This window comes from Lethenteron reissneri, chromosome 8, assembly GCF_015708825.2.
Source record: "Lethenteron reissneri isolate LAM-NWPU_2019-01 chromosome 8, ASM1570882v1, whole genome shotgun sequence".
Taxonomy (NCBI): domain Eukaryota; kingdom Metazoa; phylum Chordata; class Hyperoartia; order Petromyzontiformes; family Petromyzontidae; genus Lethenteron; species Lethenteron reissneri.
In genome coordinates, this window is record NC_083786.1 from 756,680 (window position 1) to 768,518 (window position 11,839).

The following is an 11,839-nucleotide window of genomic DNA, read 5'->3' on the forward strand; positions in this document are numbered from 1 at the left end:
GGGTTGGTGGATCACGCAGAGACAAAGACCTCCCGTGTAGCCTTAACAGACTCTTGGGGCAAGTGATGTTAGCGGGCACCTTTTCAGGCCGGCACGATACACGCAGGGGTGGGTGGCCAGCACCACGCCCGACCGACTTTGTCTCCTCAGTGGCGATGTTTACACGTCATACCAGATACTCAAGATTTGTCGGGGACACGGCACAGTATGGGCCCGAGCAAGCACAGGGGCTTGTGAGCGTTGCTTTCCCGTTTCTGCGAACTGCGCTAGGCCATGAATTGCTTTGGCACGTGTCTTACATCGGGGGAGGGCAGCTGCCCTTGACGTTATCGCCTTCGAACACCTTCGGAACCCCACGGAATAATGAGCTTACTCCTTAGAATATTCACTCAGGTTCCGAGTGCATTCTTCATGACCTCTCTGCACTGTCACACCCTGTAAATCATTTCAATCAGCTCACTGGGCACTTTGTGAATTGCAGTAGTGCTGTGATGTTTACATCTAAAAACTCAACTTTTTAAGGCCCACTGAGCTATACAGTTTTTTCAGAAATTATTTGGCCACAAATGATAGCTCAACGAAGTTGGCTTATCACGTGGAAATTTATCGCAGCCAAATACTCTAAACGGATGTTTCTAAATGTGGAGGGAAAATCCGGAGGATTCCACGCGACGACGGGGAGACATGTTGTGTGAACACCCCGGACACGGGGTGTAGTACCAGCCCAAGTGGGGGCGGGCTCCCGTTGAGAGAGCGAGAGAGCGTCAGCCAGCTAGGGTTACGTTGGGGGCACGATACTCTGGCTGACCTGGGGACACTTGACCGGATGATACTGGAGGGGGCCACCGGTGGAGGGGGCCAATGGGTGGTCACATGGTATGAGAAGAACTCTCGAGAGCCTTCGGGCAAGGGCGAGAGAGATCGAGGTGGGCGGGGCGAGAGGTGGAGCCAGCCCCAGCCCGGCCCGATATAAGGGGGGCCCTGAGAGGGGCTTGGGGTTCTTACTGTTGGAGAGGCAGGGGATCCACGTCAAGCTTGGCGTGGAAGCGTGTCTAGTTCCGCCGTAGCGTGGTTAGTTGGGTGGTCACCACCCGAGAGTGTGTTGTGTTAATAGCCTGGAGTATGTTGTGTTCATAGCCTGGAGTATGTTGTGCTAAGAGTTTAATCAAACGTGTTACTCCCAAGACAACGTGTGCGACTCAGTTGGACTCACTACACAGGCGTCGGGATCGGGATCGAACCTAAACCTCCTCCATACCAGGCGAGGGAGTTAACATCTCACCACCGCAGCAGTCGATAAAATAAATATAGGAAACCCTTTAAAATTTGCGGGGGATACATTCCTGGGGAACAGCGCAAATATATCTGCAAATATTAATACTCAAAAGATTGAGGAAAATATGGTTATTGGGCACAAACATATTAGATTTAAATGTAAACAAAAAACCATGTATATATTAATTATTACATATATTGTAGTTATTTAATTTACCTTAAATAATTAACGGAAACATTTCTAAGTGCAAATATAAATTCATAATATAGGGTATTAAACTGACCTTCAATGATGTCACTTTTCGCTTTGGGGCCACGGTTCACGGTAACGCGGTGCGCACAGTATGTTATGCGGTGCACATACTATGCAACACGGTGCGTGGAGTGCATAACGCGGTGCGTACAGTCACTACAAGGCATTGTAAAGGAAAGCACTTGCGTGTGAACAGCGCGGCAGAGGCAGAACGGGAGGGAGAGCGCTGTGGCGTTGGGTCGACTTCGCGCACTCGCGATCCGCGCCGCTCTCCTGCGGCTCACGACTTCTTGTCGCGAACTACAGCCACGAATTTTTAAAACGCAACCCTGCAAGTGCATGTCGCACCGTGGTAAATTCGTCGCAAATAGGCAAAACCGCAAATTATATATCCAGCGAATATATTTAAGGGTTTACTTTGTGGGTAAGTCGACGGTGGTTGCTCTATGGGTAAGACTCGACCCTGCCATTGGAATGTGGAATTTCCACCACTGGCTCAGGGCTGTAAACGAGAGATGAGCACCAATGCCTCAAGGCTCAATTTGAGCAGCAGCAGATCGCCCTGACCATCCCACCAGCAAGATAGTGACAGGCGACCTGGAGAACGATACAACTGCCTGCAACGCCGATTCCCGGATACGCGTCTCAAAGCACTTTGACAAATAGGCACTGCAGTCTCGCCAAGAAGTTACACACCTGACAAGTTCACCTTTGTAATATATCCGTCGGATCCTCTTCATTTGAAGCTTCATGATAATTACAATATCCGGAGGTACTCTGCTCACTTGGAACCGCTGCAACGCTTTTTTCCTGAAGTGTACAAGGGGCTTTGTGGTTTTATATTCACTTGGAGACATACCTTGGTGAAGTTCAAGTTTATTTGTTCAACCAGGCGAGAACTCAATATACTAGAATAGCCTCATTGGCAACAGTGAATGACGTGGGGTGGGCTTTTGTCCACCGGTCTAGAAACCTTAATTCCCCAAAATACGGCAACTTTGTTCCACCGAGTCATGCCTGCAGCCTCGACTGGCTCTCACAGACGCCCCGGAGACAAGCGGCCACCTGAGCAGGGAAAACGTGTCAAGATCACCGGTGACCCGTCGACACGTGGGAGGAAGAATACACAAAGCAAATCGATGGCTTTGATACTTTTTAGGATGCACACAATACGTAGAAACATCCGTCAGTCTGAGTCACGACTGTGTTGGCTCCGTGGCACAATCCGTGACAGATGTTTAATTAGGAACGGAGTCCCACCCCGCACTCCGGGTCTCTCCGGCTGCCTTGGGCGCACCGACGCTGTCTATGATGAGCCGGCGAACGGCCGTGAACTGTGCATCAATGTGGGCCTGCAGGGCCTGCAGTCGCAGGTCCACGAAGCCCATCAGTCTCCTCTCCGACTCCTCCACTCGGGCCAGCAGCAGCCTCTCCAGAGAGCGTGCGTCCTCCGCACTGCCAGCGCCACCGCCCGGCGCCGGTGGCGGTCCTTGCTGACGGCGATCCTCCCTGTGCTGCGACACCGGGCGGGCACCTACGTTCGCTTCGTCGCTCCACTTCCCCAATGAGCTGCCGTCTCTCGAGTCCCCCCGTGTCCGCTCCGGGTCATCCCAGTGACCAGGGCTTCTCGGTGTCGCTTCTGCATCAGCCGGCTCTCCCTCCTCATTCTCCACGCACCGCTTCCTGCTGATACACAACCAAGAAACATGGCATCGCTGCTTTCGGTAAAAGTTCACCAAATATGCACTCATTTACAGAGCAAATGAGCAAGCAGAGAATATGCCTCTTTCTTCACGTATCTGTCCCTCCATGTAACTTGTAAATTTTTATTCATAATAAAGGTTATTTTGGGTTAGATTACATAAATATAAACGTGTCGTTAAACCCGCCACCACCCGACAGCCAACTAGTAAGGTTTGTCACGTAAACAAAATGCGCCAATTAGTTACTAGTTCAAACATCGGTGTGTTAGGGAGTAAAACCCACAACATTTACAATGTGAGTACAACGTTTACATAGAGGGAGTAAAGGTAATTTTTACACATCCCATCAGCCACACGGCCTCTTTCTGGAAGTGCACAAATTAAAGTATTCAAAAATTATGAAACTATTTTTATTTTACCAGGTAAGGCCCACTGAGCTATTTATCTCTTTTTCAGGAGTGACCTGGCCACATATGATAGCTCAACAAAGTGGCTTATCATGTGGAAAATGATAGCAGCCAAATACTCGAAACACATTTTGATTTTAAATGTGGAGGAAAAAACCAGAGGACCCAGAGAAAAATCCACACGACCACAGGGAGAGACACACAAACTCGAAATATACAACAGGCGTCAGGGTCGGGATCGAACACAGGACCTGTATACCAAGCGAGGTAGTCAACATCTCGCCACCGCGGGGTGTTGTTATTGGTTCTCCACAGGCAAAACTTTGGACCGGTTTCCACATTTAGTGTCTAATCAGAAGTCAGCCTTACTTGGACCTATGCCGGTGAACTTCCCAATGTTATCGATACGAATCCTAATTTATCACAAAACTAAATAATCCGACACAAAATAACCATGAGCTCTGTTGTGAAGATTAGAAGGAAAGCAATAAATAAGCTGACGATTCGCCCCCTTCCCATATCTGGGTCAAGCGAGGGCAGTGGGCAACCCTAGCAATGACAACTGAGGCCCCCGCGCCCATCTCTCAGGAGACCGGTGCCACACACACCTCTGCTGATGTGCATGGCTCGCCAAGGCCTGGCATGCCGAGGCCGCGTTGGCGTCGCTCCTTGGTGCCTGTGCGGCGTTTGGCGACGGCCGGGTGCCGTTGCTAGCGCCGGGGCCATTATCACTCCTCGTACTTCCCGAGGCGCCTTCTGCAAGAGCCGGAGAATTCCTGTCTCCTGAAAAAACAAAGTGATCGGTGAATATTTAGAAGACTCTTTTTCGTTGCGAACGAGTTTTCTTCAAGTAAATCGTTAAATCGGTTTGAACGCGTATGCCATTCCCTACACTTTGATCACGACGCGAGAATCAGTTTCTGGGTTCGAGGGTGCAAAATGCAAACGAGGAAACAAGAGATGGAGGAGGAGCGCCGACGATGGCAGAGGGAGGATTGGCGAAGGGAAAGTGCGGCGCGGGGAGCCAGAGCCTGCCTGCTCGCCATTGGCTGGAGGGCACCATTTGTCAAGGATTAACGTTGAAGTAAATCGCTTTCCGGCTCACTATACGAGCCGCACGCACAAGAGCGGGGAAACACCTCAGGATTTAAATGTAACGGTGGGCGTGAGCTTGCACGGGCCGCCTGTAACCCCCGGCGCGTTGTGTCCGGGTCGCGCTGCATGCGGAGCGTCGCTTCTCTATCAGGCTTGTGCCACGGGACCACGTGCTGGGTGTGTCTTCACGAGTTGACTTCGGCTCCTGACGATGACGGAACGCTCAAAACGGAGCCCAACTCAGAAGCCCTTGGACTTGGTTTAGTTGATTATTGCAAATGTCAGTCTCTATCTGTTTCCTTGAAAGTTGTTTTTCCTCTTATATTGTCTTCATTAACATTTTATGACGCAGGGTACATTTTCAGCAATAAACACGTCATAATGCATCAATTATTTCTGAGTCCATTGTTGAAATCTTACAGGGGAGGGATGGAGGGGGTGAAGGATGGGAGGGTATGTATGTAGAACTCCTTTCGCACCGTATGTAGCCAACCGAAGTGAGGTGGAGGGGGATATTTTTTAAATGTTCTTAACATATTGGTGTACTTAAATCGTTCTTGATGTAACTCGGGTCGCGCTTACAAACGAGGCAACGCTGTTTCATGCCTTTCAGCGGGTTCACGTCACCTCCCGGTTAAAATAAAGGAGACCGACTGGATTTGCCCTACGACTAAGCGAACGACGATCGCGGCTTTTACGTGGCGACGTCTAACCTGGTGCCGGCGGCTCGCGGCAATCTTCTGACGGAGCCACGTGAAGAGAGCGACTCAGCGCATCGCTGGGGAGGGCGCCACCGAGGGCCGGGCCCCGTGTTGCGCCCGCTGCGTTGGCGGCGGCCATGCCGAGCTTCAGCATGGAAGCAACGTCCACCCCGCCGAGAGGGGAGCAGAATCCCGCCATGAGCATGCCCTGAAGTGTGCTGCCGGCAGCCTTCCGATTCTGTTGGGAGCAGGACAAACAGATTCACATCGACTTGGGCGCGTACAGTGGCGCACACGGGAAAACGCGTCAGTGACACCTCGGTGTCAAACGTGGTCCGTAACTGCAAGGGGTTTTTGTCGCTCTCCTAAACATAGCGCAGCTGACGTTGAATGGGACTTAACACTGCGGCTGTTAGAATAATGGGCGACAGAGAGTCTTCTTCATCACGCTGTGTGGAATGTGTATCGGAGAAACCGCGTGATAAATTCATCTTATGACTGGAAGTGTCCCATTAACAGCAGGGCTCAGTGTTTGAGGGTTGCCCAGAAACACTGTGAGAGTGTAGCTGGGGCAGTGAGTGATGGAAGAGATGCGAGGGCACAAAGAGGAGACAGGAGAGACACAGGAGAGACACAGGAGACATACGAGATGCAGGAGACACGGGAGAGATGCGGGAGAGCAAGACGCATGTGACGCCCTCACCTGCTGATGCTGCTGCACCAGGCCCATGAGGCTCTGTGCGCCTGGAGACAGCGTTGCTCCCATCGACTCCATCATGGAGCACACCCTGTCCATGTCCACCGTGGGCGTCACACCGGGAATCATCACCGCTCCACCCAGGGCCCCTCGCTCACGAACCAACACGGTCAGGGTTCTGATCCTCACATACTCCTTGTCACCCAGTGACATCAACTGAACAATAAAACAGCGGTGACCGTGTTAAAATGCATTTAAAAATGTCACCAATTCACTGTTGTACCTTGACGCTATGAATAAAGGAGCAGATTTTTTATTTTCATAATTCCCAAATGACAGAGTTTCACATCACTTTGGAAGAAAGAGCTTGCTTCCCATCAACATCAGGCCCGACTAAGCCTGAAGAAGCCTAAAGTTTATCAGGCGAGGCCCGAGGAAGCCAGTTAAGGCTTCATCAGCCGAACTGTAGCCGCTGCTACTGCCACTCTACAGTCTGCTGCTTCTGTTACGCAAGCTACTGCTGCTGTTGGTGTCGTGCGTGCTGTTACTGCTATGCAAGCTACTGCTGCTGTTGGTGTCGTGCGTGCTGTTGCTGCTGCGCATGCTACTGCTGCTGTTGGTGTTGTGTGTGCTGCTGCTGCTGCTACTGTGCATGCTGCTGCTGGTGTTGGTGTTGTGTGTGTTGCTGCTGCATATTCTTAGGTTTTTTCGGTAAAGTCACGTAGGTAAAACATTAAAATTAATAAAAGTAAAATAAAATAAAAATCACGACGTTTCGGAGGCAACCCAAGTCTCTGTCATCAGGTGGGACCGTCACAGCCAGATTTGCTGCATCAAGTGAGGCAATGATTCAAGATGTAATCCCTTAAAAGTAAGTTGAGGGGGGAGGAGAGGGGGGGGGGGAGCTCATCAGAATGTGGTAGCCAATGAATGGAACGTATCGTTCCATTCATTGGCTACCACATTCTGATGAGCATTCTGATGAGCCCCCCCCCCTCTCCTCCCCCCTCAACTTACTTTTAAGGGATTACATCTTGAATCATTGCCTCACTTGATGCAGCAAAATCTGGCTGTGACGGTCCCACCTGATGACGGAGACTTGTGTTGCCTCCGAAACGTCGTGATTTTTATTTTATTTTACTTTTATTAATTTTAATGTTTTACCTACGTGACTTTACCGAAAAAACCTAAGAATATGAATCCTTGCAGTCACGAAAGCTTCAAATCTAGAATTGCTGCTGCATGTTTGCTGCTGCTGCTGCCACTTGGTCTCAAGCAAGCGGTTTGTACAGATCTATGTTTGTGTTTGGGGCGGCCACATAGTAGTTTATGCCGAAACTCTTGTAATTTTGGCATAGAATATGTGACCTAACCCAAACAATATATATTTGTTCTAATTATAACAAAAAAATCCAGCTTTTTATTATTCCTCCGGTTTTGCTGAAAAACTAAATCAATTGGTATATTTGCCCATGTCACAACTGCATTTTATTTGCTCTGTTGGGTGGTGGAGGGTTATAGATTTAAAAAAAACTGACATTACACCGACACAATCTCGCCCAAAAGAAACTAATTGTGAAACAAATACGGATCATATTGGCTTCGAAAACCTACTTTGTTGGTATAGTCACAATCTGTGAGTGCACCTTTGACGAGGACGGTTGGCTATGTACGGTGTGAAAGAAGTTCAACATGCATACATACGGCGTTATAGCCACACACACAGGTGACATTCACCCTCCTGTTACACCCCCACACCTAATTCGCTCATCGACCCCTCTGTGGTCTACGGAGACCGGGCGGACAGACGGCGACTTGAGTAGCAGCTGGTGACGAAGTCACACGCACAGTTACTCCAGAATAAAGTAGAAAAAAATACATATGTATCAATGCTGCGGAAACTTCAAACCTAAAGTTAATCCGTGCCCAAACTAACAACGATGTGGCACTCATTCTGCTAACAAGGTCAAGCAACCTGGTGGAAATTCCATAAACACGTGGCAGAGGTAACATCTCGTGATGGCGAGATGTTAACTACCGAGCCTAGCATACAGGAGGTCGTGGGTTCGATCCCAACCATGACGCCTGTATATTTGGAGTCTGCATCTCTCTCTCTGACGTGTGTTTTTTTCTTTGGGTCCTCCGGTTTTTACCTCCACATTTGGAAAAATGCATTCAGAGTATTTGTCTGCTATAAATTTCCACGTGATGAGTCACTTAGTTCAGCTATAATTTGTGGCCAGGTCGCTTCTGAAAAAAATGCCATTGTCATCTAGCAAAGCGGTCTACATTTGATCCATTTTAGGGAATAATTGGTGGTTTGAACTCACAGCCTTCCCGCTCTGAGTCGGGCACTCACCACGGAGCTGCCGGGCCGAGCGACTGACGGTCGTGCGTGGAGTGTGTGGAGAGTGTGGAGAGTGTGGAGTGTGTGGAGTGTGTGGAGTGTGACGTGTGTGGAGTGTGTGGAGTGCGTGGAGTACGTGGAGTGTAGAGTGTGTGGAGTGCGTGGAGTGTTTGGAGTTCGGTGAAGTGCGTGTAGTGTGTGGAGCTCCTAGGGAGTGGGTGGAGTATGTGGAGAGTGTGGAGTGTGTGGAGACACGGCCGATGGTCACGGGCTTTGCTTGCCTTGAGCTCGCAGGATGGCGATGGAAACTCGAGGCAGATGTGCGTCTTGTACAGGTTCACCTCTTCACCACTGCGCGCGACGACACGACGGAAAGATGCAGAATGGGGTTATTTTTTATTAAGATAATACATTTTGTGTACGCATACGTGATGAAAAAGTGACACCTGTGAATTTGTGCATATGTGGAAGTAAAAAATATACAACTATGATATATAAATAAATAGCACTGAGTCGTTATTCATAATATATTTTTGGGATAGGCCACGTAAGAATGATCTGGCCAAATGTATATTGTCAGACCCTCAAATGAAACTGTCAAGGGTACAAGTGTTTAACTCGCGCCCATCAGACTCGTCCCGGTTTCTTCAGGTCTCAAGGTTAAACAAAATAAACCTGAATGGTAACGTGCCAATTGTTTCAGCTCACCACGATAGGGTGACGAACTTATCTTAAAACATGAGATTATATCTAAGTGCTACATTTATTTGTATTATCTCTCCTCACTCAAACATCTATTATGAATCATATTGGCCACGAAAACCTGGTATGTGTTACATCAACACCGAATTCTATTCGAAACTTCCAATCGTGCCAAATGGAAACCATACAATATGATGATGTGTCACGGTGTGTCATGGTGTGTCATGGTGCATCACAGTGCGTCACGGTGTGTGTCACGGTGCATCACGGTATGTGTCACGGTGTGCGTCACGGTGCGTGTCACGGTGCGTGTCACGGTGTGCGTCACTACCCTGACGCACACCATGACACTCGAGTCAAACTGATTTGACTCGAGTGGACATGGGTGTGAGTGCCGGGGAGGGACCATGGTGGAGCCGGCTCCTCCATACTTGTCAGGATAAGGTCCTCCTCCGGGCAGGGGCTGGCCCCGCGCGCTCCCCACGTACTCCCCCTCGGCATACAGCTCCACGGTCCGCGCTTCGCTCTCCAGGCTCACGGCCGCCACCAAAAGTTCGTGGCCGGAGCAGCTCAGCTCCACCGTGCAGCTGCTACTGCTGCTGCCCTGCTGCTGCTGCTGCTCCTCCCCACAAGGCCTGCACAGCCGCACCAGCTCCACCCTGTTGCAATACAAAGACAAAGATCCCCTGTATAGCCTGAACAGACTGTTGGGGCAAGTGCTGTAGCGAGCACCTATGAAGGTCGGCACAGCGCACGAGGGGGTGGGTGGCCAACGCCACGCCCGGCTGCCTTTGTCTCCCCATAGGCGATGTTTACACACCGCACCAGGTGCTCATTTGAGGCTGAATCGACCTAGGGGAGGAGGCCCAGGACCGTTTCAGATAATCGTCACTAGTGCTGGCCGTGAGCGGGAATCGAACTTGGGTCGCCGGGTTGGTAGCGCAGCGCACTAACCTCGGCATTACCGCTCCACAGCCTGCTGCACACTCACACACACTCTCACACACACTTACACACACACACTTTCACACACACTCATACACACACTTACTCACACACACTCACTCACACACTTACACACACTCACCGGCACAAACACACAAGGACAAACTAAACCTCCATCACGGTAACAATATACATTCTATCCCATGGTTGCGTATGGCAGCGGTATCCCCAGGAGTTAGATGCCCATGTCAAGCTCTGGTGGCCCCAACCAGATGGCTTCAGGACAGAGTTGTTGTAGTTTGCCGTTCCTGCTCCGTTGAAGTACAGACTACAGTGGTCCACGGAGTCCATGACCACAAAAAAAAATCACTGTGGCTTGTCGTTCATGCATCTCTATGGGTCACGATGCATCTCTATGGGTCTGGGTCTCTATGAGTCTTTATGTATCTCTACGAGTCTATGGATCTCTGTGTATCTACATGGTAATAGTATTGGTTGCATGGTCACACTCGCAGTGGCCTGTCGCCAATGTCTCTCTATAGTTCTCTGTATGTCTCATAGTCCATTGCCACACATTCAACCAGGCACTCCGTCCTCCTTCCTCAGCATAGCAGCCCCTCGACAGGACAGCCACGTGTTCACACATCACATCATCACATCAGCCGCGTGGACTTCCATCAGGGGCTGCTCAACATAACGAGCAACGCGACTGCTTTAACGCCAGCAACGCTCTGGGACGGCTTCAACATTGAGCGTCTCACCAGCAGTGCACTCAGGCTGTATTAAAGTAAATTACATCCCGGGTGACACCTGACCTGTCAACCCAGTGCCTTCATTGTAGACCAAGTCTCATCACAAGGGAGAAACACAAACAAATAGACACAAACTCTTGTTGCTGCTGTTGTTGTTGTTGCCCGCATTGGAACGTCAGTTTCCCTGCACAAGGACAGATTGTAACAGCAACGTCGCTGTCACAATCTGCTGACAATGCCGCGTTCAGCAGCACAAGTTCGTCAGCGTGAGCTCGCCAACCACTCGGGCGGACGGCGATGACCCAGCCACGAGGGCTGGGCCCAAGTCGCCCTTCTGCACTCCGAGCCCCCCCCCCCCCACGGCTCCCTCCCTGACTCCACTCACCCGTCCCCAGGACCCCGGCCCCCCGCTCTGCCCTCCTCCTCCTCCCGCACCACCCGCAGCGCGGCAGACAGAGGGGGGCCCCGCATGGCCCCCCACGCGCTCCGCACCGCGCACGGCCCCGCGGCTCCGCCACTCATCGCGACCGGGTGAGGGGTGGGGGGGCGGCAGGAGCTGTAACTAAACTCAACTTGAATGTACTATGACATGGGGACGCACACCCATGTTGATTTTGCCGTTGCCCGTATGGAGACGGCTGTACGTCGTATGGGCCGCAAACTCAATTCCCCTGCACAAGAATGGGGGGGGGGGGTGAGCCGTGTGGGTTGGCACGGCGAGCGCAGTGCGCACAATGAGCGCGAACCCCACTGTATCACTGTACAATCACTGTACCACTGTACAATCACTGTGCACTGTACAATCACTGTACCGCTGTACAATCACTGTGCACTGTACAATCACTGTGCCACTGTACAATCACTGGACACTGTACCATCACTCGACTCGTGCAGACCGGGGAATCGATTTGTGGTGAATCGGAATCGCGTCGCGAGAATCGCTCCGCGTGGTGGGGGGGGGG

The 11,839-nt window shown here is 50.9% G+C and overlaps 1 protein-coding gene across 2 annotated transcripts; it reads right to left on the reverse strand.

Moving 5' to 3' along the window:
- Nucleotides 1–1,977: 1,977 nt before the first annotated feature.
- C8H10orf88 (chromosome 8 C10orf88 homolog) lies at nt 1,978–11,809 on the reverse strand. 2 transcript variants are annotated; one of them, XM_061577859.1, is made up of 7 exons: nt 11,263–11,809; nt 9,612–9,839; nt 8,760–8,829; nt 6,138–6,347; nt 5,447–5,672; nt 4,247–4,421; nt 1,978–3,214 (listed from the first exon to the last, which is right to left on the reverse strand). In XM_061577859.1, the coding sequence occupies exons 1-7, from the start codon at nt 11,397–11,399 to the stop codon at nt 2,767–2,769; spliced, it is 1,494 nt and encodes a 497-aa protein (XP_061433843.1). In that variant the 5' UTR covers nt 11,400–11,809; the 3' UTR covers nt 1,978–2,766. The 2 variants fall into 2 exon arrangements, with proteins under 2 accessions (XP_061433843.1, XP_061433852.1); XM_061577868.1 differs by having other exon boundaries at nt 1,979–3,211; nt 11,263–11,807.
- Between the last annotated feature and the right edge of the window lie 30 nt (nt 11,810–11,839).